The sequence below is a fragment of the Erithacus rubecula genome, assembly GCF_903797595.1.
Source record: "Erithacus rubecula genome assembly, chromosome: 2".
Classification (NCBI taxonomy): Eukaryota; Metazoa; Chordata; class Aves; order Passeriformes; family Muscicapidae; genus Erithacus; species Erithacus rubecula.
The window spans coordinates 93,571,479-93,598,622 of NC_136685.1; the positions used below are offsets into that span (position 1 = coordinate 93,571,479).

A 27,144-nucleotide genomic window follows, 5' to 3' on the forward strand; every position below is an offset into this window, starting at 1 on the left:
ATTTGCAACACAAACAATTAATTTTTACCAAGCCAGGCTTCAGGCAGGGCAGTGTATCTGTACAGTATAGAGCAAGGAATAATGACAGGTCTCCTAAGCAAATCCATGGCAGAAGCATAGGAATAACTCAGGCTGCATTTCTCTTGCCTCACACTCTAAGCTGCTGCTTGTACTGCCATGCTGGACAGACAGAAATAGATATTTAGTCACTACCCTGTATCCAAACAGGGATGCTGAGCTCAACTTTTTGGGCTACTGCATAGAAAATGAAGATCATGACATGATGCAGACAGGAAAATTTGCATTTGTGTTTTAGAGGAAGAGAGATGAAAACCCATCAGTTTTCAGGGTGACACAAGCCACACAACAGGCAGCAGAGGAGCAAAGGTTTCCTTGGAAGATAAGTACCAGTTGGTGCTTCTCATTAGTCCAGGGCTGGAAGGGCTCAAGAGGGAAAGCTGCACAGTTATCCTGCCAGAATGCCAGGCTGCAGTGAGCCACAGTTACTTTGCTTTGCCAGGGAGAAGCTTGAAGGACAGCAGCTGCTGGGGAAAATCAATCAAGCAGGTCAGTGGTGGAAAACCCAAGAGCTATCTGGGATCTGCATTAAAGGCAGGGGATGAGCTCCTCAAGATTACCATAGCAATGGCCAAAAGGATTTCTGTTTCATGCAACAATTTCAAGTGTCTGTCCATTTGCACCAAAGGCACTGTGCTGTGGCATCTGCAGTTCTGTGCCTTGCTGGCTGTACAGGTGTCACAGAACTGAGCTTCAGCCTTTCCTGCAAGACAGACCCTCTCTGCTCCTTCATTTCCCACCTGGGAAAACAAGGGTTAAACTGGATCCTAACCAGTAGCAAGCAGGGACTCTGTAGCACATCTGGCAAACCTTCACAAGCTGCTGTTGTCACCAGTGAGAACTCTTCCTGAGATCTGTAACTAGCCCTGGAGCCAGCCAAACCACTTGCCCACTCAGCTGCAGTGAGTGCAATGACAGGGAGCAATGGTTGCCACTCACCTTTGCCCAAACAGAATGGCTGGGATGAGTGCAAGCACCAAACACTGCCGGAGCATCAAGTTAGTTGTCTTGGTGTCAGGATGGGAGTGCAGGATCCCCTGCAGACATGAATAACAGGCCATGGGTAAAAGGAACCAGGCAAAACCTTTGGGTGCAGAAACTCTGAAACAGGAACAGTAAGCATGGCTTAAGAACAACTTTGTCTGGTGCCTGTGAAGTTGGGTTCACTTTTAGAGGGTGGATTTAAATGTGTAGTGGACAGGCAGCATGAGAAGCCTCAGCCTGGGGAAGATGAAACAAGTTGACATTTTCACTGCCCCTAAACTGCCCAAAGTCTGATCTCCTGTAGCATCAGATGTCAGATCAGCAGCAGATGCCCCATCCCAGAGACCCAGCACCTGCACAAAAGGTCCCCTGGGAACAAAAAGGGACAGAATAAGCTCCTCATCAGCATCACCAGGGTTCTGCTGACCTTTTGGGCCACATTTGGTGCTGTCTGTCTCTGTGCTCTAGTTGAGAGAATTGGATTGGCTGGGAAATGATTGAATGGAAATGCTGCCCTCCCTGGGATGGCTGCAGGTTTCTGAGAGCATCACTTTGGTTAGGTCTGGGTGCTGTCTGCATTTGTTGCATGAGGGGGTTTGGTACTGCAGCACTGCACAGATCAGGTGTGGTATTTATAATTTACTTTCAGGTTTTGCTCTGTAAAATTTTTCCTTATCTTTGACCTTCTTACTGAATTGGTGAAGCCAAGAAAACACTCAGTGCACCCACTTCAGAGGCTCTGAAATCTGTCAAATGGCACCCAGGACAAAAAGCCTTATTTTTGCCTATTGTGGTGATTTGCTTAATTGATTTTAATCAGAAGCAGACAGATTCCCAGTCTCTGTTCTAGGACAGGAGCTACTTTATAGATTGGCCTTGCAACCAGGCAGCAAGCATCAAATTGTTTTTTCCCCAAGGCTGTACTGTGGTGGTAATAAGAATGATAAATCTCTCTGCTTTTTCCAATAGCCCTGAATAAAACTAGCACTGCCAAGCTCCCCCAGGCCAGGTGTGAGCAGCAGCTGCTCTGAGACAATGGTGAGCACCTCAGGTAACCATGGCAAGCAGTGGGGAGCTGTGAGCAGCTCAGACACTGAGCCCAGGGCAGGGCTGTGGTCACCACAGGGTTCTGCTCATCCTATCTTTGGTATCATGACTCGGTTTCCCTCCTCTCACAAGAGGTCAGAGTTCTGTGGGCAGATGGAGGGATGTGTGGTGCCACAATCCAGGCACTGACAAGAAGAGACACGCTGTGAGGACACAGGTACGAGTCAAAATTTGGAGCGTTCCTCCATCAACAATTGGTTTCTTTCTCTTTAGGGTAAAATGAACCACCCAGCGCTTTCGCACCTCTTTCTGAAGCATTGCAGGGGCACAACGCCTCCACCTCGGGGCTGGGTGAGCCCTCCCTCCCGTGGGAGCTGTGCCATGCCTGGAACCAGCCCAGCCTCTTCAGCAGCACAGCCAGAGGGCACAGCCCCGGGCTGCTCCTCTGGCCCAGCGTGCACAGCCCCCAGCTACCCCAGCACCACCTGCTTTATAAATGTAGATGTTTGACATGCCAGTTTTACAGCTAGAGTGATCATGGGCAATGAAGAATAAACGAAGTTGCTTCACCCCCATCTGCCAGCAACACAGAATTTTCTGCTGCTCCCCTCTGATTGTGAAAACCAGGTTTCTCAAAACGAAAAACAAAACCAACCAATCAAACAAAAAAAAAAAAAAAAAAAAAAAGGGGCTTCAATGAAATAGTTTCTTGGTACTTAAACCCAGCTGGGTTAAACAACCGATTTGCTACTCATTGGAAAGCAATTCCATGCAGGAACCAGCCCAAATGTGCAGCCAGTCAAAACCCAGCTTCACTCTGGGTCAGCATTGCAATGCAGAGCACAGCACCATTTCCCCAAGTTCACTGGTGTTGCCAAATCCATATTTACCAGGGGAAAGGTTCTTTGGCAGGTGACCCCCACCGTCCCAGCCCTTTGCCTGGCTGGCCATGCTTGCTGCAGGGGCTCAGCATTGCTCTGAGCCATGGCAATCACAGCTGGGAGGGTCACAGAGGGTCGGTGGGGCTTTGTGCTGGGAGCAGCTCTGCACACACAGCCATGGGGTCAGGGGTATTGCACTGACTGACTTTATTAAAGACCTTCCAGCTCTGCTGGAGAGTGCCCCTTAAGTCTTGCTGTGAGTGTTGTGTTCAGCTCTGGGGACAGGAAGATGAAGCTCACAGCCCCAGTATTCTTCAGAATATTTTATTCCTTGCCTCCTGCTTATTCTGGGATGACCCTGCAGTTCACAGACATGCACACACTCCAGCCAGGGTGCATTTTATTGTTACCCAGACCAAACTGCATCCACTGCAAGACACCACCTAGAGTTCCTTGACATCTAAACTCCAGGTACAAGGAGACCCTGCCCCTGTATTTTCCAGCTGGCTTTGCCTCATGCTCACACACATGATGCACTTTGAAGCAGTGCTGCAATTTATTTCCCCAGCTGGCACTCAGCATTCCCACCCCGCTGTGGGAGCAGCATGGTGTGAAACTCCAGGTCACAGTGGCACCATCTGAACCAGGGTTAGCTACAGTGACTCCCACCAGAGCTAATGCTACCCACAGCCCATTCCTCCTCCTCTGGTCTTCTGTATAAATAGCTAAGCCAGGCTAAAAGTCAAGTCCTGCTTCTCTCACATCCACCCAACGGGCCAGAGGGAAGAAACAATGCCCTGTCCCCACTGCTGGAATGGTGCAGTGGGAAGTGAAGGCTTTGCTCTGGCTCTAAAAATGGCAAAATCCAGAGTAGCTCAATCCATCTTCCAGCTCTGAGAATGCTTTCAACAGGCAGCTGAAAGGGAATGGCACATTCTGGTTTGGGATCAAAACAGGGGCTCTCCTCTACCAGCAGTGCCTGGGTGAGGGCAGTGCTCCCCCAGACACCCAGCAAGTGATCCCACCCTGCCCCACACTCTCCCTCACCCTCCACACCAACACAGGCACTGTTCCCGAGGCTGGGAGGGGGATTGCTGGCTCAATCTGTGTTCTCTTTGGTGTTGGCCATGCATGGGCACATCAGACTGTCCACCCCAGGAAGAAGAGAGCAGGGACCTGCCACCTGTGCCATTTGCACCATGCTGGTGAGCCCACCTTTCATTTTTGTACTGGAGCCCAAACTGAGGGGTTGCAGAGGACCATTTGTATGCCTATTTATATCACCAAGTATTGGATTGTGACTTCTTGTGTTTTGATACTGTGGATATTTTTTTTTAAAGTTAAATATATTCTATTGCTGGACAGCTGGAATGAAATGCAGAGTCTCTTTATGTCACCTGGAGAAACCGCATCACATCTGATTCCAAATGGGTTCTTGTTCTCCCACCAGCAAGGTGATGGAGAGCATCCAGCAGACACCAGCCCACACCCCCATCCCCTGAGGAGAGCAGGCAGGGGGCAGGGCATGGCTTCCTTAAGGAATTCATGACCAGAACTTTCCAGAAGAGCAGAAAGCTGGAGAGGAGCCTCACCTGAACCTCTGGAATGGAGACAAGGGAGGGGGGAAAGCCACCCTGTGCTCCCCTGTGCACATACCTATCAGCAACCCTTCTTGACTGGGTTTGTTGGCAATTTTAACACTTTAACACGACTCCAGGCACATCATCCCCACTCCCTGTGAAAGAACAGCCCACGTGCTGTCAGGAGCTTGGCCACAGACACCTGAACAGAGCTGAGCAGGTGGCAGAGCCTCCCCATGAAAGGCAGCAGCCTGTCAGAACACTGGCACATTTCAGCCTTGCACACTCCTGTGATGTACAATGCCACAAAATCCACTCTGCTGCCTCCCCAAAGCCACTGTGGGCAGGAAATACAAGGGAGATCCCAGCTGGATCAGGGGGCCAAACTCAGAGCTGGTGCAAGACCAGCAAGAAGGGTCTTCTCACTCCCCATGGCTTTGAGGGGTCTGGGAGTGGTTGCTCTATGTTTCTATTCAGGCTTCAGCTCTCAGCAGGGGAAGCACTTTGGGATGAAAACTGATATATAGTAGTATGATGCTATTAATACAGCCATGCAGACACACCAGCACGTGGCAAACCCACAAGAGAGATCTGGAATAATTATCTTAAAGAGATTTCTTTAACACCCTGCTAATGGAACCATTTCAGAAGGGGGAGAGGAAAATTAGCAATAAACCACAGGAAAGCAAAGTAAAAAACTGGAGCTTGGTGAAGACAGATGAGACACAGGGAAAACCTCCATGCCACCTTTCTGGGCACTCCCCTCTCCACACTGTGGTCCTAGGTCCACACACCTCACCCTGACTTCAGGAGTGAGCTGGCTGACCCCCAACACAAGAGCAGAGCCAGCCCAGGTGCCCTCAGAGCACAGCCCAGCAGTGGTGGGTCCAAGGAAACTCCCTTCCCAGCAACTGATGCCTGGAAAGGCTGTGCCTGGAACAGGCAGAGCAAAAGGAATAAAACAGGTATTTATTGAAAGGATACATCTTGGGCAGTGCAAGAGCCTGGCTGGGGCTACACCCAAATCAAATCCAAGATGGATCCTGGTCATGAGTTTTTACACTTTTAGAAGTTTTGGTTCATCCACACACCAGGGTCAATTGTCCAACCACAGCCCCAGGCTATGAAGTCTCAGCCCCCTGACTTGCCCCCTTTCCCTCCCTGTTGTTTCTGCTTTTTGGGTAACAGGTGTCCTTGATTCTCTGGTTGGGAAGGGACAGCTCTGTCCAATCATCCTGGAAGAGAACTTTCTAACACCTAACATGAAGTTTCAGAGTTACACATTAAGCAGCAGAGAATCTCAAAAATACAAAAGCTAAAACCCAAGGCATGCAGGCTGCCCAAACTAACTCACCTCCTTACAGCTGCCACACTCCTCTGGGACACATGCAGCCCTGCAGCCTCTTGCTGGGAGCCCCACAGGGCTGGAGCCACAGCACCAACACCACCCCAGGGTGATGGGGAGCAGCTGTGCCTTCCTGCATGACCCAGAGCAACCAGTGTAACCAGGTGTGCTTTGCATCAGCCATCCACCAGAGCTTGGGCTGTTGGCTGCTGACACACTGGTGGGGCAAAAGCAGCTTGTGCAGGAGGGCTGGGGTCAGGCATGGCTTGCAGCTCACCCCAAAAAGGAGCCAGGGTTTGCCCACCAGCAGCTCTCACTGCTGGCCACGCAGAGACATGGAAATACACCACTTGGATATTGGATCATTTAGGGATACACATTTAGAAAAGCATAATTTCAACTCTACTCTGTTCAAACTAGCCTGAACAACCATTAAAAAAAAAAAAAAAGTCCATGCAGAGGAGGGTTATTGCTGGGTATGCGTGTACTGTCTCTAAATCTCAGAGTCATGAAGTCCAAATTCATGCTCAGATCCACATGCAGCTATGAGAAGCTAGCACCTGATCTTAGGAGGTAATAATACAATTACAGGCTATTTCAGAGCTTGTTTACACAGGAAAACTGTAGCCCTGTGGAAGAGGATGTGAGCTGCAGACTGGCAGGAGTGTATGCTTATGTCTAGGGCACATCAAACATTGTGCTGCCAGAGATGTGAAGGGAGGTTGTGGGTTTTTAAGGGATAAGTCTTGGTTCCAGGCCAACCACTTGAATTCCAAATTCCAGGCTTAAATTCTGTTTATTCAAAGGCCCACATGCTGCTGAGCACAGGGCAGCACAGGGCTTGGGAGCCACTGTCCCTGCAGAGACAATGTGTGAGTACCCTGGCACGCTCAGAATGCTGGAACCTGCCCTGCTGGAACTTGGCACTGGCTGTCCCACCGTGGGCTCAGAGGATGGGATGGTACCACCCTGCCCTGGGGATGCTCCCTGGGCAGCAGCACTGTGGGCACCAGCACTCGAGGGACATCTCCTCTGACCCTTAATGATCCTCCTGCAAAGCACAGGGCCTGTGAGCCTTCCTGCAAAGCCATTTCCCACGGGAAAAGCAGCTGGGCACGTTTGCAGTGCTTGCCTGGGGCTGATGAACGGTGGGAGGATGCACGTGGCACCCTGCAGAGCCCACCCACGGGTCCTGCCACCTCCCCTCCTTGTTCTGGAGCCATAAAAAGAGATGAAGCAAGAATTTAGCACTAGAAAAAGATACCACACTGCCAGTGGGAAATGTTTTCCAGCCACAGATCCATTATAAATGGGGAAACATATCTGTAGCACCTCTATCTTGCTACTACAGAATCCTGCTGCTTTTTCTTCTCACATTCCCTTCTCTGAGCCAGCCCTCACTGCTGCAAGGGAAGAAGTTCTGTGTGTGTGTGTGTGTGTGTCCCTGCAGAAGCCCTGGGGTTCCTGCCATGGAAAGCAGCATGTAAACCATCTTGCAGTGAAAGCCCCTTCTGACACAGAGGTCAGTCAGCAGAAATTAAAGTAATTGATTTTATTTCCTGGCTCTGGTCAGATGTCTGAGTAAGTAATTTTGTGCCTCTATTTCTCTTCGTGCTCCTTTGTCCTGGTGGTTTCAAGTCTCAGATTTCTGCATTAGGGAAAGTGTGTTTGAACACCCTGGCAGCAGGCAATGTGGAGAGGGGAGCTGGCCCCAGGTCTGACGTTTTTAATATAAACAAATGGCAGGAGGCACAAAGTCCCAACAAACAGAAAGCACCAGCCCCAAGCAAGCAGTGCAGTAGTGCCCGAAGTGGGATGAGCTGCTGAGGCCCCAAAATTTTCCAGTTTCCTCCAGAGCTGTCCCAAATGGAATTCACTCAGCAGTGCCCTCCTTGGGCTTTCTCTTCAAAGTGGCACCAGCAGCAGCTCTCCTGTGCTCTCTGGCTGTTCTAGGGGGGAAACACAGTTTCATCGTGCAGAACAGGAGGAACTACGAAGACAGGTGTCCTAAGGGTGGAAAGCGACTTCACAATAAAAAAGAACAAATTAGTATATATTTAAGGGCAGGGAAGAGAACAAAACGCAGGCTCAAATGAGAGTGTGAGTGGGAAAGCTGCTCCCCAGGGGACAGGGGCTGAGGCTGCCGGGGGCTCCAGCCCTGGAATGGCACCGGGAGGAGAGACCTGTTACCCCCAGAACCACCAGAAAGGAGAGGTGGGCATGAATCCTTCACCCCCTGCCCTGCCCAGGCTGGCTCCGGGATGGAGCCGCTAGAACCGGAGTTTAGTAATCCTAAGGACCTCCCCAGCTCCTACTGGGAAAGTCAAATCCCGTAAGTGCCATCTCCCCGGGGCACATCGCCATCTCCCCGGGGCACATCCCCATCTCCCGGGGACACATCGCCATCTCTCCGGGGCACATCGCCATCTCCCGGGGGCACATCGCCATATCCAGGGACACATCGCCATCTCCCGGGACACATCGCCATCTCCCTGGGACACATCGCCATCTCCCCGGGACACATCGCCATCCTCCGGGGCACATCGCCATCTCCCGGGGCACATCGCCATATCCAGGGACACATCGCCATCTCCCGGGACACATCGCCATCTCCCTGGGACACATCGCCATCTCCCCGGAGCACATCGCCATCTCCCGGGGGCACATCGCCACCTCCCGGGGGCACATCGCCATCCTCCGGGGCACATCCCCATTTCCCGGGACACATCGCCATCTCCCGGGGCACATCGCCATCCCCTGGCGGCACATCGCCATCCCTGGGGACACATCGCCATCCTCCGGGGCACATCCCCATCTCCCGGGGGCACATCGCCATCTCCCGGGGCACATCGCCATCCTCCGGGGCACATCTCCATCCTCCGGGGCACATCGCCATCCTCCGGGGCACATCGCCACCTCCTGGGACACATCTCCATCCTCCGGGGCACATCGCCATCCCCCGGGGCACATCGCCATCTCCCGGGGCACATCGCCATCCTCCGGGGCACATCGCCATCTCCCGGGGCACATCGCCATCCTCCGGGGCACATCGCCATCTCCCGGGGCAGGGCCCCCCCCTCCAAAACATCTCCAAGCCAGCAGGACTCTGGAGGTGTCAGGCACATCCCCACGACAAAGTGGCTGCGGGGAGAGGCCACTCTTTTTATCCCTGATAAGGACCCTCCACACTCAGATGTTGCCTGGCCATCCTGTCACCGCTGCCATGGTGTCCCCATGCTGTCCCGGCCATGAATTCCCTGCCGCAGCACACAGCCAGGAGCTTTTCCACTCTGGCCATCTCCTCACTCCTGCTCCCCCCCAGCCACACCGGGCGGGAGGACATGGAAGCCCCGGGGCTGTTGCCAAGCTTCAGGCTGGGGGCTGCTCTGCATCATCCATGGCAGGGTAAAATCCCTTCCAAGGGCTCCCAAAACCCCACCAGCTTGTGTTGGGAACAAACCTGAGCACACCGTTTGTGTCCACAAACCACACCCAAATCCTGCATTTTCACAGGCTGGAATTCCCCAGCACACCCTGATTTTTGGGAAGCTCCTTCTGTCAAGTAGTGCCTAACCAGACAATGTTGAAGGAAAGGAGCTGCCCCTCCCTACCTACAGCCTGAGCAGAGTACTTTATACACCCTGGCACTGCCAGAGGTGCTGGGAGGCTCCGTTCTGTAAGAAAAGGTCTAAAGTTTTATCTGTTCTCCCTTAGAGAAGGTCTAGAGTTTTCTCTGTGGCATTAATGGCCTCTCTTCTCTGTATTGAGTTTATGAGTAATGTAGTTTATTAATGCAGAAGGTGGCAGGGTGGCTTTGCCCTAGTCTTTGCTTTGCCAGTGGGAGCCTGCCCCTTCCCAAACCTCTGCATAAACCTCAGGGTCAGCAGATGCCAGCACTCAGTCACAAGGGATTTCTTTTCTTATCTTAGTTCCTTTTCTTCTTCGGAGGAATAGGATGAATGTGTCTTTACAGACCATGTAAATCCTCTTGTAGATACAGCCAGGGACTTAGAGATAGGGAAATAATGTGAGAAACTAGCAGTTCTAGAAAATGTAACCAAATGAAACAGACTGCTCCTCAGCCAAGGAGACAATTCCTTAGAGAAGAACAAAGACTGAATGGAATTATGAATATTGTTTTGTTATATATAAAAAAAGGGATGTGCATATTAGAGGGGGACATGCAATAAGCCTTTTGAGAAGTCTGTACCTTCCAAGTACCTCAAGCCAATGGGGAAAGGAAGAGGGTGTTGAGGACAGGAAAAAGGAGGCTGCATCCTCCAATAATTTGAGAGGTCCCAGGGGAAATGCCCCATGGCCTTTCCCTTTATTCAAATAAAGTTGCAGGACTCCTCTGTCTCCTTTCTGGACATAAGTCTCTGGCATTGTGAATGTTCCTGCACACTCTCCATCACAATGTCATGGTGTTTCCTCACCTCTCAAGAGAGGTTTTCACAGAACAGGGCTCTTCACCCTCTGTTTTTGCATTTCAGGGTGCAGCTGGGTAAGTGTTGCAAGCTTTTGTTTTCCTCTGAAGGTAGGGAGTCACATACCAGAGAGACCCTAAAAACTGGACCTATAAGTAAAACAGGGACTGTCAGCTCTGCCAGAGTGAGCTCAGCAGCCAGACAGGAAATGTGTTTGCTTTTCCACAGCCCAGGAGAGATCACTGGTGCACAGGCAGCAGCCTCACATCCAGTGTCCTGCCAGCTCTGCCTCCCACCAAGAGGTTTCTAGTCTTCAAATCATGCTGCAGGCTTTCTCCTGCAGTTTGTTTTAGAGGACCCATGGTAAGCCAGGTCTGGTCCTCAGGCTGGGCTGCTCCTGAGGGTCTGGGCACTGAATCTGGCTTTCCTATGGGGCAGCTCACCTGCCCCTCCTCAGCCACATCTGTGCCAGAACAGCAGAGCAGTGCAGCTACAGAGAGAGGAGCAGGGGGAGTGTTTGGCTGTGCCAAGCACCTCTGATTCTCCTGGGTGCTTTGGTATTCTCCAGAGCAGAAATCACAGGATGGCACTCAGAAACCGCTTGGTGGGAGCCAAACACATTAAAAAGTGAAACTGCCTTCAGCAGCCTTCCCTGCAGAAGGGGGATGGAGAAATTCAGGCCTCTCTAGGGGATAGCTCCCACTGAGCCTGGGCCTCCCACAGCCCCAGCTCTGCTCTCCCCCTGCCCTGTTCCCTGCAGAGCCTGTTCCTGTTTGTCCGGATCTGTTCCCAGTGCAGGGTCCTTCCCTACTCTGCTTTTATGCAGCACTGCTGGAGCCTGATTCTCCCCATCCAGGGACATGAAAGGCTGTTCCAAGGCTGCCACAAGCTGCACAGGGCAGACACTGAATGCACACCAGGGGAATGCTTCCCATATTCCTTTATTTGCAATGTTACAGGGCTTTTTTACAGGCACTGTGCGTTGGTGTTCCAGACTGGTTTGGATTTTTTTTTCTGTATTACCCAATGACCGAGAGGTATGGTGGGAGTAGGGAAAACCCCTCACAGCAACCCTTCCAGCCTCCAGGAAAGCATAAAACATCTGAGAGCAACAATCTGCTTCTTCTGAAGCCACGAAGCGAGGAATCAGGTTTATAAACAGGCTTATAAAATAAGGTACATATATAAGAGCAGCTCGAAGCTAAAGTACAGCAGTAAGTGGTACATAGCTACGGGTATCTGTGCACACCCTTTCTCCAAAGCTGGAAAAGGCATGGCTTAAAAACTAGAAACACAGTTAAAAAAAAAAAGGTTCCATGCATTACATTTTAGTGTTTTGTGCAATTAAAATGGGATGAAAATAAATATAACTTACAAAAAAACCCCAACCTTTTCCATGACACTAATGGAACAGAGGCAAAGTCTATAAGGCACTTCCACTATGGGCTATTCTAAAAAGCCTGGCAAGGAGCTAAAACAGTGCAACCATTTACAATGGCATCTGATGAGCAAAAGACACCTGTCTGGTGAGACATGAACTGAGAAAAACCTTAGGAAACTTCAGTCTTTGGGAAAGAGGCTTGGCTGCAGATGGCTTGGCAGCCAACTCCTCCTCCTTATTGCTGCAAGGGAGGTATCCCCACCACGGGTGCTGGACCCATCAAACGGTGGCAGAGGGTTCTGGAGCCCTGCTCCTGGGGAGCCAGACAGGACAGTGGGTTTGGGATGGATGGAGCAGCTGAGGGATGCGTGTCTGCCGAGTTCCTGCATCACTCCTGCGCTGCACATTCCTCGACCCCTCCTCTCCAGGGATGACCTTTAGCGCACCAGCCCTGCCCCGCTCGGTTCGAATGTTCCAGGAAGTTAAAAAATAGCCTCCGCCCTAAATAGGGAACTGGGTGTTTTCACAGGAGCACACGGCCCCAGGCCGGGGAGCAGCACACAGCCCCAGGCTGGGGAGCAGCAGCAGCTCTGTGCAAAAAGGGGAAGGCACGGGCACGCCTGTCCCCAGCTCTGCTTTGCCAAAGGTGTCTAAGCCGGGAGCTGCCTTGCTGCTGTAACCCTTCACCTGTGGAACAGAAATTATGGAGATGCTCCAGGTGGGAGGGTCACTCTGAGTGTTGGTGGCACTACACATGTGCTCAGCCGGTGACAAAAAAGACTGATCAACCTGGATGGCTACTTTAGGTCTCATAGTAGTCCTTTATACGCTATTTTTCCCAGCTAGGGATGATTGGAGACCCCAGGTAAGGGAGGCTGGAAGCAGTTCCTAGCAGGGGAGCTGGGGCTTTAGAGAGGAGCCCAAAGTTTTGCTCACCAGGTCACCCAGCACAGGGGACACAGGTGGGAAGCACCTGGCCATGGCAAATACCTGTGCCTGACTACATGGCTCTGCAGCAAGAGGGATACCCTCACCCTCAGTGCCACTCAGAAATAACTAAGCAACCTCTACAAGATGTCTTGAACACAAATGAAACCTCAAATCTGCCCTTCTAGCAGCTCTGAAGGACTTGGCACAGCCAGCTCCCTGGGCTGAAGGGTGCTGGCAGAGACAACTAAAGGGCTCCCACTACAGCGTCCTCCACCATCTCCACACCTCACTCACACTCTCTGACTGCCAGAGGGTCCTGGGCAGGGTCACTGAGTGTTTTCAGGACAATCCTGGTGCAGGAAGAGGCTCCTTCCTCCGCCAGCCCCCTTAACATCAGGTTGAGCAAGACACAAAAAACGACAGGAGAAGCATGCACTTGCCCAAGCAGCCCCACTGGGCTGCTCTGGGCCACCTGCTCCCACTGACTCTGCAAAGCCAAGGTTTCAAGTTCAGCTTCTGCTCTGGCAGGTTAGCTCACTATTTACAAGGAGGGGTAGGGGGGAAACAACCAAGGCAACCTAAATAAAAAACCACAACAAAAACACATTAAATAGGGAGAGTATAGCTTTCAAATGGGGAGGGCTAGGGCTGGAAAGTGTCTTGTAGTGCAGTTCAGAAGAGTCAGTCGGGCAGGTTGGGGGTAGTGGCAGAGTCGGATGCGCGGCTCTAATGCAAGTCTTCGCTCTGGGACAACTCTGTCAGGATCTGAATGAGGTTGTCCAGCCCCCAGAGGTAGCCATCCTCTCTGTTCCCTTCCACCCAGGGCACGTTGTGCTGGAGAACTTGTCCCTCTGGCAGCGGGGTGGTTTTCCCAAAGTCAATCATCCAGACTTTGGCTTGTTCCTGCTTGTCGTGAATGAAGAGGAGAGAGCTCCCAATTACCTGTGGAGAGGTGAGACCAATTAGTGGTGCTCCTGTTGCTCATTTTCAGCCCTCTTTGAAGCTTTCAGACACCTTATCTCAGGCTGCATTTCCAAGAGATGCTGCTGCAATTTTGCATGAGGAGAAGCAAGCTCTGCGTGCTGCTGGTTGTGTTCACACATGCAAATGGGGCATTTGGACAAGCTGATTTACTCATACAAATCCCAGGTCTTGGCAGAAGGAAAGGATTAGGAAAACATGTGCATGAAAGATAAAGATGTTGTTATGGAAAATGAGCTAATGTCCTTTAGGAAGGAATAAGATGAATTGTCTCACCCTTCAGATGGGGATTTTTTCAAGGCTGGTTCTTTGTGATCAGCCTGTGCTCTTTGCACTCAACAATCCTGCAGACACCACTGCAGGGGTGGGGACACTCTATGGACAAGTAACTTGCAACCTTCTGTCTCCTGCCTCAAAAACCACCCAATTACACCCAGAATTCCCCTAGAATATCCTCCTGGCACTCACAGCACTCTGGGGGTGCAAGGTACAGAGCTGTATGCTCATGAATTTCCTTTTCACTGGGTTCACTTGGCTGCATCTGCTTTGAAGGGCCCTTTCATATCCTGATAGGCCTTTGGGAAAATCCTGCAGCAAGCAGTGACCTGGGGAAACCAACAGGTGCTCTGGCAGCAGAAGTCTCAAGGCCTGTTGCAGTGGGATGAGACCCCACAAGCCCAGTGGTCAGCACACACAAAGCAGAGATGCTCAGCAGCTCAGCAGCCAGCCTGGCTCACAGTCCCAGCCAGGCTGACAACCAGCAGCAGCTCTGCTGTGGCTTCCCAGTGCTTAGGAAACACATATCAGCATCAAGCCAGTCACCATCGTGCTCTTCTGCTTGTTCTTCTACAGAAAGGCACCAATGGGTATGCTTCAGAGCTGTCCCAGATGAAAACTGCTCTCCAAATTCTCTCTGATGAACTGGTGACTTATGAACTCACTTTTGAGGGCTGTAGCAGAGATGATGCAGAGCACTGAGAGCCACAAGTGCTCCTTATGATGTGTAGGTACAGGGAAGAGAATCCAGCTGGGTCAGCCCTCCAGAACAGCAGCACTAAATGCTACTGGGGACTCCCACATCCCTGCTATCAGCAGGGCTCAGCCTAAGGTTTGCCTTTAGACAAGGGTTTTGAACAGGATGCATGTACTGTTTGCAAAAGCTGTTTTGAATTTACATTTTTCAGGAGACTTTTTCCTCCAGTGTGTTGGGAAAGCATCCAAGGTCCAGAGATGCGTATTATTTCCGAAAAATGCTTATCTTTAGCTCTCCTTCTGCTAACCTCTTATAGTCCTGTCTTGGCCAGGACATAGCATTCTAATTTTAAGGAAAAGCCTTTTGCTGACATTCTTCATTTGTGTGTCCTGGACTGCCCAATTCCCCTGCAGCTCCTTGGAGGAGCCCTGCTCAGCAAGGGCCCCACAGAGGGACACAGAGCTTGGCAGACCTTCTGCTGTGCTTCATTTCAAAGCAGGATGGAAAGTCAAAGCTGTTGCTTTTTAATTTTTAAGGAGTGGAAACTCCTTTCAAACCCTCTTTGAAAGGCTGCTTTGTTTCTGTGTTTTCAAATGAAACCCTGGCACTCGGTTTCAGGGAGAATTTTGTTTCCTGTGTTGAACTGCCCTGAAACCCTCAGTTTTGACATTTCCCTTCCAACTGCTTTCCAGGTGCTGCCACCAGGAGGCATGGCCCCATCTGTTTTTGGCTCCTGGCAGGACCCTACGTGTGTAGCTGGGGCTGAGGTGGCTCATGTAGCTCTGGATGAGGGACAATGGGCCCTTGGAGCTGTGGCTCCTGAACCCTGGGAGTCAAAGGTTCCTATGAGGCTCTTTTGTTCTTACACCACAAGTGACAAGGACACACATTCTCATGTTTTGTTAAGTAGATGCAATAGCAAAATTATTGCATTAAATTGTGGAGCATTTCAGTTCCTGAAATGGCCAAAAAAAGATATTGTTCCCTCCTTGTTTTCCCATCAGCACTCAATCTTCAAAAAGGAAACGTTGGTATCGTGGACATTCATTTCTGTATGAAATTCCTTCTAAAGGAAGAGGTCGTACAGTGGTGCCCCCACCAGCTCAGGAAAGGCATGTTTGGGGTATCTGCAATTTATGGCTGTGTTGAAGCCTTGTTTGATCATGTGGAGAAATTGTCAGCCAAGTGATACCTGATATGCATTCAAACCGACATTTCTCCTGAGAAAACCCCTGTGCTTTTACACTAGGGAATATTCCCTGTTATAAACAGCCCCAGTGCCTCCTAGATCACTTTTAATCTGTTTGAACATTGACTTTTAGCAGATGTGAGCCTATGTCAGATGCATAAACATTGTATGTTACCATCTATATTTGCTCTTAAGTATTAAATAAATGCACATATGAAAATAAAGATGTAAGAATAAAACAGCCCCTGACTTCCACTTCTCTGCTTGGAGAAGCTGAGATTAAACAGTCTGCCCCTCCAGGCAGATTTATCTAAACATCAGTATTACCTCATGGCACTTGAAGAACGGGGATGTCTCCAGGGTAGCGCGGATACCCTTCAACCGGTTAAGGTAACTGTTCTGGAATTACAAAAAAACCCCAAACCCAAGCCATCAGTGTTGCAGGACACCTACATAAAAACCACTGCATTGGGACAGACAAAAAAGTCATCCCTGTGCCCAGCATCCTCCCACAGACCTTTCTCTTTAGAGAGTGTACCCCCTTTTTTATGATCCACTTATCCTTTTGGTTTATGTATCACCCTGTGAACTCCTGTAGCTTTCAAAACTTAGTGAGAGCATTTACTTTTGCTGAGCTGGTGCTTTCTGCAGTGTCCCTGCTGTGCCCATGGTGGGAACACCTAATTCAGCAACTGATAATCTTTCCTCTCCCCTCAACTCTCTTAATAGACCAACTCCTCACTTCATCTGTCTTTTTAGCACTCAGTCAGTCACACATCACAAGACACTTCTGCAACTCCATTATCAGCACTTTTGGAAAACTGGTCCTGGAGGGGGAAGGGCTCTCACAATGGCCAGCACACAAGTCAAGACCCACGAGCCTGTTTGAGCATCCCTGCAAATTGCTGGAAGACACTGAACATTCTCAGGGGCTCCACTGATTTTGGGGTTTATACAGAAGAATTAAGCACAGGAACATGCACACAGCAAGTATCTGGGCACTGTAACACACTTGGAAAGGGAGAGGTGGGGATTGCTGTATAAAAATGCACTGGCCAAGGAGCCCCATCCAGAGCCACAGCATGATGTGTGCTCCAAGTTTTTTGGGGATAAAATGCAACCAGGCAACTTCACATTCAGATCCAGGAATAATCCCTGGGTAATTCTCGTGAAAGCAAGCATGCCAGTTTGAAGGAGACAGTGCCAAGGGCCACTCCAGCTGGAGCCTTGCATTTGGAGACTTTATACAGTGCAGATTAAAATGGGAGTGCTTTGTCAAATAGGTTATTTGACACAGTTGGTGTAAATTGTTTACAGACAGATCTCTTATTCTCCTGGCAACTTAGGGAAGCTTGGAAAATGCTGGCTGTGGCTTGCCCATGTGAAGTGTGCCTGGCACAGGACTACCCTTCTTCAAGACAGGGCACCGTCAGCCCACCCTGCCAGGATGGGAGCCCCCACCACTCATACTGGGGTACAGAGAGGGCTCAGGGTGACCACTAGCCCAGGGGAGAGGGGCAGAGTATGGCTGTGACTCCCCAGTGGGTTTTGGGAGCCAATTCTGGAGATCCTCAGCAGGCACAGACTCGGGTCAAGCAGTGTTGCTGCTGCCAAGCCCCCTCCCAGCTCTCCGCTGCTTTCCCCTCACCCTGCACCAGGATGCTGCTTCTCTTTGACACTCCTCATGCTTTTTAAGAGAGCTTGCTCAGGCTCCAGCCCTGCAGGCTGGGGACCTGATGAGCTGAGGCCAGGCTCCACAGGAAATGCCCACTCCAGGCAGTGTCCCCAACATCCCCCACTCACCAAAACGTTCCTGTTTCCTCTGGTGAACTCGCTGAAGGCCTCCATGACTTGTTCCTTTGTCCGTGTCTTCTTGAAGTCCCGGTTCACAGTGCCATCCTCTTTCTTGAAAAGAAGGGACAGGGATGAGTTGGATGGGGAGGAAGGAAGTTGGGTCAGGAGTAGTGTTTCTACAGCCATGCATATTGCCAAGTAGGATGTGACCAGCATTTTTGGCAGCTGAAGGATCTGTCTGTGGAGCAGGGGTGAGCAGAGGCAGTTGGGCTCTGCTTGGCTTGGGGAGGACAGGTGAGCATGATCACGGGACAAAGCTGAGCGTGGATGGAAACAACACCTCAGGAGCAGGAACAAAACTGCTTTGTGAGAAATCCTCCATGGACCATTGCAGCAAGAAGCAAGCCCATGGCTGTCTGGCCTCACTGGTCCTTTGACAGTCCATGGATCACAAACCCTTCAGGCAGCAGCCTGGCACTGAGATGCAGTGAGCAGCCTTCTGCTGTCTTCTGCTTTTCCCCAGAGACACATCCATCCTTGGCCTGCCATGGAGATGATGGCATGGATTGTCCACTGCAGGAACAGCACTCAGCCCTGGCCCAGAGGCTCCTGTCTGAACTCTGGGCAGCTTTGTAGGTCTCTCCCCATTTCCCTGGTCCTTCTGGGGCTCTGATTTTTACATCAACTCTTTTCATCGTCCAGAGGGGCTGTGGGACAGTCAGGCAGATCTGACTTCCTGGATACAGGGGCTATTTTAAACCACACTTGCTTGTGCTCACAGCTCCATTGCAGGGCTCCATCCCACTGCTCCAGACAGCTCGTTTGCACACAATAGAGCAAAGGGACAGGGGGCCAAAAGACATCCTGTGGGCTGGGGAAGATGAAGGATGAAGGAGCAGAGCAGAGGCTGGGGGAGGAAGAAGGCACAATGAAGCCATCTGCCCTGGTGGCAGGGCAGGTTAGAGACCCATCCAGGGAAGTGCCCCAGCACAGGGCAATGTGCATCCCCCTGGAGAGGGGGCTTGCTGTGGGCATGGTGACCAGTCCAACTTGGGGGTAAGTCAAGTGCCCAAGGCAAACCTGCCACCAAACCCAACACCTGACGTGCAGTTTGGGATGAATCACACAGTGCACTTCAGTTTCCAGCTTCTGTTTCGTGTATGCATTAACAAAGGTAGTAACAAAAGCAATGTACAAAAGAAAAACTCCAGGAAAAACTTTGTTTGTACCAATTGCAACGACTGCACCCAGCTTCAAATCACCCTGGACTCAGCCTGACCATTGTGCTGCCACAGGGTGGAAAAGCAATGCTCAGGGCTGGCAGACTGTATTGTAATGGAAGGGGCCAGGGACAACCTTTTCACTGGAGACTCCATGCAGAGCTAGGATCTCTGCTTTCAGCTGTGACCTTGCTGAGGATGCTGTGGTGGCACATGTGTGATGTATAGGGGAAGGGCACTTTGCTGCTATGTGTCCCTCAAGTGAGCCCTGATGCAGCAGCTCAGAAATGAACCCACCCTCTCCCAGGGGGATGATTGATATCAATCTGGAGAAGGGCCACAGCACTAACTTCATGTGTAAAGAGCACAACTTTCCACAAAGCATCCAAGAAAGGAGATGGACTCCTAAGTGCTCCTAAAAATAAACGAAAATCACAGATGGCCTTTCAGATAAGGCAATCTCAGCTTCAGGCAGGACAAGCAGCCTGTCTGTACTGCAGCTCCCAGCACTACCCGCCTCCTGCAGTTTCCTTGCCCAGCCAGAGGTTGCTGCCACAAGGCTGACAACTGCCTTGACATTCACAGGTGTCCAGGCCCCCAGGGGCTGCCTTCCACCAAGAAGAAATGTGAGGGGGGCTGATAAGGACTAGCACAACCTCTGCTCCACCAGCGATTCCAGCCTGCGCTGATGTCACTGGGGCAGGGCAGGGCTCACCACATCTCCCTCCAGTCCTGCCTCTGGCCTTGGAGCTGCCTGGCTTGGCAAAGTTAGGGGGAGGCTTTCTGGGCTGGATTTGGGACACTGCAAACATTCCAGCCCCAGGGAATGCCGTCCCACAGTGGCCTTGCTGCAGGCAATGGTGAATAACACTCACAGCCGAGCAGCAGCTCAGGATTGTCACTTCTTACAATGAGCCCCAGCAAGTTTCAACTGGGTCACCAGGGATCACTTCTGTTACTTTCAGCATGGAAATTTTATTAATAGCTACTGTTTCCAACAGGTTCAAGCTTTTCCAGAAAGTCAGATGATCGTCATTATCTCCTTTTGCAAAGGAAAATTTCCATTCTAAAGAGGAAGAACTGGATCCTCAAGGCCCCCTGGGAAAGGGAGAGCTCAGTCAGGAAAGGGCTGCTGTCCTCATGGCCAACCCTGAGCTGCTTGTTTGCCTTACCTGACTGCTATCCCAAAGGCTTCCACTGCTCCTCTCCTTCCAATGACCCCTTCCCAAATCCTGTCCTTCCCTTGCACCTCTCAGTACTCTCCTCTAGCAGCCCCCAGCCATGAGCGAGGTGCAGGGCACCCCTGCTCTTCACAGGGAAGCATCCACAGCAAGAAATGAAACATGGGAAGCAGCCAGGATACTTGAAGGCACTTTCCCCTAACAGAAAAACTCAACTCCAGAAACAGGGAGAACAACAGGGATACAGCACAGCATGACCAGCCCTGTTGGAAAAAAAGCCAGCCGTGAAACAGCATGAACTGCTAATGTTTTAGCTTAGGGGAAAATAACCCAGAAGCTGAGGGATTTAAGGAGAATTACAGTAATTAGAGCCATGATCAAATTAGTCAGCATCCTAACAGCAGCAGCAGGAATACTGCTGGAGGCCAGCACTTCTCAACATTTTTCAATTAAAGGGCTGTTTCACCTCTTTGAAAAAAAAATTCACTGCTCAGATCAGGCAGCAACTCGTTTATAGATGGCTAAACAGAGGTGCAAATCTCATAACTCTTTTATGGCTTTTATTTTCCTCCACATTGTTTTTTTCCTTCCCTTGGGATATTATTTGTTTGGGTTGTTTTTGTGGTTTTTTTACACTTTTTTATTTCAAGTGCTTCACATATGACCTGCTTAGACTGAGAAGATGGAGGCCAAGGATATATCATGTTGGACTATGACTAGACAGATATTTCTGATTACACCAAGAAAGTAGGAAGAAGAACCCACTCCTGCTGACCTTTTAAACCCATGGCCTAACCAGCATTTGTTTGCTGCTGAGGTGAAGGGAAACACTACCAGGGAAATCTACAAAATCTGGTGTGAGGGCTTTATCAGAGAACAGCTTCATTTGTTTTAATTCTATCATTTTGACATCACTATCTTCAGGCAGGAGGTTAGGCTACAGATACCTAGATAGGTACTCTGGGAGAATTCTGCCCTGCTCAGAGAGGAGAAAAATAATCTGTGATCAAGAAACTCCTCCAATCAAGACACATGGAGATATTGAGCCATCGTTTTCACTAAAGAACAAGTGGCTGCTCTGAGCTACTGCCTGGGCCTTCAGCAGCTACCCAAGTCTGAGTTACTGCAAACAGAAGTTGACAGAGCTCCCTATGGCTGCCAAGCCAACACCATGCCCAGACATGCAATGAAACCCTTGGCTCAAGTGTGACATTACCTTTAATTCACTCTGGCTGGCTATCAAAAGGCACAGGCCATTGCTAATGTTCATGCAAGCAGAGTCACTAATACTCTGTGGTTACAGACCTAACTGTTCAAGCACCATCCCAGATGCCTTTCTTGCTGCAAAGCCTCCTTAGATAAAATCTCCTGGGCTGGCCCATCTACTGGGGACACAGAAACATCCCAGCTGGTGTCCTCAGAAAGGTGAGCACTGCTCTGAGCAAGTGTAGTCAGCAAGTTCCACCTGCATGCAGGTGCTGACAGAAAGTGCAGCTGTGTGTGTTTGTCCCATTTCATAGGGCTCAGTTGCTCAATCTTCCTGGACAGCCTTGTAAACACATCCTCCTTAGTGACTGTGGCTAAGCTCACAGCTCCAACCACATATTGGCACACATTCAAATGGAATTTGGATTAATGGCACAGCCCAGTGGCAAAGCAGAATTGAAAGCAAGCAACTAATCCGAGTCTTCAAGTTGGAGGATGGCACTTTGTATTTTGCAGGGAGAGAGAAATCAACCAAGCAACTGATGTAACGAGATTATGTCTAAAGCCATCCTTTTGCATGGATGCACTGAGCTCAACTGCACTCTCAGAAGGGCAGCAGTGCCCCAGTGAGGAGCCTGTGTGGTGGCTGGGGATGTCCAGATGTAACCCGCTCTCCCCACCAGCCAGCTGTGTGTGCAGCTGAGTGAGTGTGGCTAGCAAGCACTCCCAGCAGCTGATCCCCTGGGCTGCAGAGTGGCCAGGCTCACCTTTATGCCCTCGATCCTGAAGCCCAGCGTGGCGGTGGAGCTGATGGTCTCCCTCCACTGCATGTAGCGCGGCTTGGTCACTGCCCGCAGCACGTTCTCCTCCTCAGTGGGGGCGTCGGGGTCCACCTCAATCATCTTCTGGTACATGTCCTTCCTCAGGCTCGGCTTCTTCCGGGCCTTTATCAACTCCTCCTCCAGGTATGTCCTGCAGGGAGGGAGGGGGTGGATGAGCAGGGCCACCATATATCCACAGACAGCCCTCGCCCCAGAAATTAGGCTGGTCCAGGACAGCTGATCCCTAAGGAGTAGTGCAGCACAGGAAATAATGGAGCAAGCCTCACTGTAGCTGAATTGATCCTGATTTAATTATCACTCCATCATCAGCACCCCATAACTTTTCAGTTCATCAAGGAATCACAACCAACAGCAAGGGAAGGTATTTCTCACAGGTGCACATCCCTTGTCCTGAGGGGCCATGCTCAGGAAACTGTGCACATGCTCTGGGAGTCAGCTGAACTGAAAGCAAGAGGGATGCTACTGTGTCCCATCTTTCAGCATTAGCTGCTGCCCCCTTGGAGGATCAGCCAAAGCTGCTCCCATGCCTCTCCTGTGCTTTCCCATCCCCTCACTCTGTGCACCATGAGGGCTCTGCCTCACCAGATGCTAAATGGGGTGTTTTCACACAGTGTTCCACTGATGGTGATGATTTTGCACAGTATAGGTCTGCTTCGAGTGGACTTCCCAGCAAAAGCTTTCTCTACAAGATGAAGCACAGGAAGGGTGCCTTGGCCAGGTGCTGACCACCACTCCAGGTCCACAGGGTGCAGCCTGGATGGGGGAATGGGGGAAGGAGGATGGAAGATGCAGAGGAGTGTGCAAAGACCTTGATTTTATCTGTACTTCAGAGAAGCACCTCTCTGTGCCAGAACACAGTGGTGGAGAAATTCTGCACTCTGGCATGCATAAAACCATTATCCACAAAGTAACACTTCCTGCAGCAATAACAAACCACCATGGAATTCCTCTCACAGCTCCCAAATCAATCCTGGCTCAGCCTGGACAGTGACCAGGCCCTCCTCAAACAACCCACCAAGTAGGGTGAGATGTCCCAGCAAAACAACACAGGAATGGCCCTATCTGTCACTGTTCTGTCACTGATCACCAAACCCACAATTTTGGAATAAAATAAGATGGAATAAAACAGCACAATAAAGCAGCAGCATGCTAGAAGTGCTGCTCACACTGCTCAGAGAGATATAATCTTTTCTTATGAGAATGACACATCATCATTGTCTGTGGCTTGGCCCTCCCTATTGCCTCAGGCTTGTGCCATCACCAAGGCTTAAGAAAAAGTTTTGTTTAGAAGCGACTGGAGTAGGCTGCCATATCCCAAAGCCAGGTTGGCATGAAAAAAACAAACCTGTATCTGCTAGGCAGCAAGCTTCTGGCTCAGAGGACAGGTTTAATAGCCCTAAAGTTCAGATTGTGTGCTCAGCCACGGGGATGCCCCATTTCACAGCATTAACTCTATTCACCCTCTCTCCTACAGCACCATCTTATTTGAGGATGATGATACCCAGCACATTTGCTCCCTTGTCTGAGCTCCAAAACCCCAGGTGCATAAATCACCTGGTGTGATCTGTGCATGGGAGGCTTTCTTCCTGGGCAGCATGTCCAGCACTTCCTCTCCTGGTATCTGAGTGCTGCTTCCTTCCCACAGCAGCATGTGTGTGCCAGCCAAGCCACATGGCTGTGTGGGCCCTCTGCCCTTCCCTCCACCCCTCCCGTGGAAAGTATTCCCACCTCTTCCCCGCCGCCAGTTCGAGTTTCACATCGGGATTCAGGAGGGGAAAAAAAAAGATTCCTCCCTCCCACAGGAACCATCAGTTTTTCCAGCAGCGCAAGCGTCTCCACCATGTCTGGGCTGTGCCTTTGCCAGCGAGGGGGGTCTCAGCTCTTCCTGCCACCAGCCTGCAGCACACCCAGGGCTGAGGGGTGGCCTGAGGCTGCTCCAAAGCTGGCAGCCACCTGGGGTCACCAGCCCTGCTCACATCTGCTCTGGGACACCCTTGTCAGCTGTGGCACGGCTCACACTGAAAGTGCTGCTGGCCAAGTGGCTGCAGCCTGCGATCCTGGTGGATCTGGAGAGATGGTTCTCAAGAAGGACATGTTGCTCATCTGTTAGGAAATATTTCAAGAGCTTTGCATGAAAGACACTGAACTACTCAGCACATGCATTTTATCCCTCCAGTGCGCATCGGAGCAAAGGCTGAGCAGAGGAAAAATTTCTCACTCACTGAAATTGTGCCTTTCAAGCGCCTTTATTTCACCCCTCTGTACAGGATCTCCTATAGCCCATCCCTTGGCTGTGTCCTCATGTGGCAGAGAGGACCTCTGAACAGCTACTGTGCCATTCCTGTGTACCCAAACCCAAGCAGAATGCTGTCCCTTCTGCTACACCAAACCTTTCCCAGCATGCAGAATAGTCAACAAGCAGAGAAGGAAGGAGCCTGGTGTATCCTTTCCATACCCAGGTTTCCCCTCATGGTATTGGCTGAGCTTTACCTAAAGACAGGTGAGCCTGGTATTCTTAATTGTACATTACAGGAAGTTTTTACCTAGGAGATGCATTTATTTTTTAATATCCCACCTTAAAACTGAGAAAACATCCCCAGCACCACTCACCTGACCCCCATTTTGCAGTCCATAACACAGGGGGAGTCAAACTCAGCCAACAGATCTTCCATCTGGTTGTATCTCTCTCCATCCTTGACCACATCTCCGTGGTAGGCAGGGACATAGGGCTTCAGGACATCGTTCATGAGGCGGTCGAGGCACCGCTGCTCCGATTCACAGTGCTTTTTCAGTATCCTGCCATTGGCTGCCGCCTTGAAGCTACCTGAGGGTGACAAGGGACAATGTGGCACTTGATTTGGATGGTGGGGGGATGATGCTGTGCATTCTACAAAGGAAGGGCAGCCCAATACCTTGGAAGCACCTCCATTAATATGTGTACCCAAAGGAGTCCCTACAGGCAGGGACTGAAAAGCTCAGGTTGCCAGAGGTTTCTGACCATTACTGTCACACCCCAAAGAGGGCAGAGACCCATCCTGCAGCACCCAACACGTTTGCTTCACATCCTCTGTGCACTTCTCAGTAGGTTAACACCCTTGTGTAGAGCACCTCTGTGCAGGGCAGCATCACCTGCTTTGCAGTGGGTCAGGACATGGGCCTGGCTCTCACCCAAAGCACCCAGCTTTCTGCTGCCTGAAGAAAAGGCAGCAATAATACCTGCTGGCCCTGGGAGACTGAAAGCCCAGAGCACCTTCACTACCCTCACCAGCATTTAGGTAAATCACTCTCCTGGGCTAGAGATGCAAGCTGTGACACTTGTAGCAGCCTAAAGCAATTCAGGCCAGCAAAGCTCATTAACCTGGGCTCATTAAGCCACCACTCTGCCTCTCCCCATGCTCCCTACCTGCGTGCCCCGCTAGCTGGATCCAAGGGTATTTCTTCTTGAAAGACATCACAAACGGGGACCAGTGCACCATATTCTTGATCTTCCTCCATGACTTGCTCTAAAGGGAAAAAAAATCATGAAGATGAATGCAATGTTTTAAGCTTTTACTGCCCGTGAAGTCACTTCAGGCAGCATGCAGCTGTTTTGGACAGGGAAAGAGGCACCACAGCCAGCGCAGGATGGAAGCAAACAGAAAATCTGCTCTTTTCCCATTGTGCTGTGCCAAGCTGGAGCCACTGGGCCCCAACTCTGCATTCAAAAATCACGAGTAACTTCACTGAAGTGGATGGCATTACAGCCTTGTTCCAGTTGGCTGCTCCTGCTGCAGAGCACCCAGCCATCCCCACTGCCTCATCCCCACTCCCTGCATCCCTCTGCAGGAGCAGCAGGAACATTAACCCATGCTGCAGAGCACCCAGCCATCCCCACTGCCTCCTCCTGCTCCCTGCATCCCTCTGCAGGAGCAGCAGGCACATTAACCCATGCTGCAGAGCACCCAGCCATCCCCACTGCCTCATCCCCACTCCCTGCATCCCTCTGCAGGAGCAGCAGGGACATTAACCCATGCTGCAGAGCACCCAGCCATCCCCACTGCCTCCTCCTGCTCCCTGCATCCCTCTGCAGGACCAGCAGGGACATTAACCCATGCTGCAGAGCACCCAGCCATCCCCACTGCCTCATCCCCACTCCCTGCATCCCTCTGCAGGATCAGCAGTGACATTAACCCATCCCTAGGCACTGCATTAGGTAACAGCAGATGGAGAGGGAAGGCAACCCAGGACTTCCATCCAGCCACAAAACCGAGCTGCAGGTCCTGAGGGGAGCAAGAGGCTCCCTGCCTGGCTTTTGTTCCCCCTGAAAGGCAGCTGCTGTGTCCATTAAGCTGGCAACCCACGTGCACTGATCCTGCTCTGGCCCATCTGTAACGACAGTTCAGAGAACAATTCCCCTCTGACATGTTGTGTTTCTCACCAAACAGATTGCTCAAAGCTATTTACATGACTCTAATGAAGGTTGTATGAAAGCCTCCCTCAAAGGCTCCTTCCTGCAAATTTTTCCCTGGATTGTTCTAGGGAACACACCACCAGTAAAAAGCAGGGATGATCTCTTTCTTATCTTGGCCCCAGAAGGTGACGGCACAAACAAATTATGTGAACGATATACAACGGCAACAATGGAAAAATGTCTTTTTGTGGGAGCTGGGACAAACAGTGTAGTCCTTGGCTGCTCCAAGTTTCTGGGTTCAGCTGGAAGCCAGCAGATAAATTATCCTCATTTGCTCTGCTCTGAAGGCATGGGAAGGAGCCTTCCAGAAAGCCCAAGTAATCTCTTCCTCGTGTTTGGAGAATTGGCCCCTGATCCAGTAATGCTCCACAGACAGGCAGGGAAGATCCAGCAGCCCCAACTTGCAGTTTGGATGCTTGCTGGGGGTGAACTCACATCACAGGAATCCGTGCTGGGAACTGCTAACACGTTTAAATGGCGAGCAAGAAGCCAGACAAAGATGTTAGTGTCTAAAGCGTGAAAGTTACACCAGGTTATCCCTGCACCCACTGGGGAGCAGGGAGATGCAGGGGCTGCCCAAGTGGTGGGCAGGACAGGGGTGGGAGAGGGGCAGAATAAAGGTCCTTCCCCACCTCACAGGCTGGAGAGAGGAGCA

The 27,144-nt window shown here is 50.9% G+C and overlaps 1 protein-coding gene across 1 annotated transcript in view; it reads right to left on the reverse strand.

Moving 5' to 3' along the window:
- Window positions 1-11,267: 11,267 nt before the first annotated feature.
- ITPKB (inositol-trisphosphate 3-kinase B) overlaps window positions 11,268-27,144 on the reverse strand; it is a 65,523-nt gene continuing 49,646 nt past the window's right edge. Inside the window, exons 3-8 of the mRNA XM_079298374.1 lie at window positions 25,443-25,542; window positions 24,650-24,863; window positions 21,965-22,169; window positions 17,600-17,701; window positions 16,124-16,195; window positions 11,268-13,595 (exon numbers count right to left, since the gene is read on the reverse strand). Of these exons, the coding sequence (XP_079154500.1) occupies window positions 13,380-13,595; window positions 16,124-16,195; window positions 17,600-17,701; window positions 21,965-22,169; window positions 24,650-24,863; window positions 25,443-25,542 (909 nt within the window). The 3' untranslated portion in view covers window positions 11,268-13,379. The remainder of the gene's footprint in view (window positions 13,596-16,123; window positions 16,196-17,599; window positions 17,702-21,964; window positions 22,170-24,649; window positions 24,864-25,442; window positions 25,543-27,144) is intronic.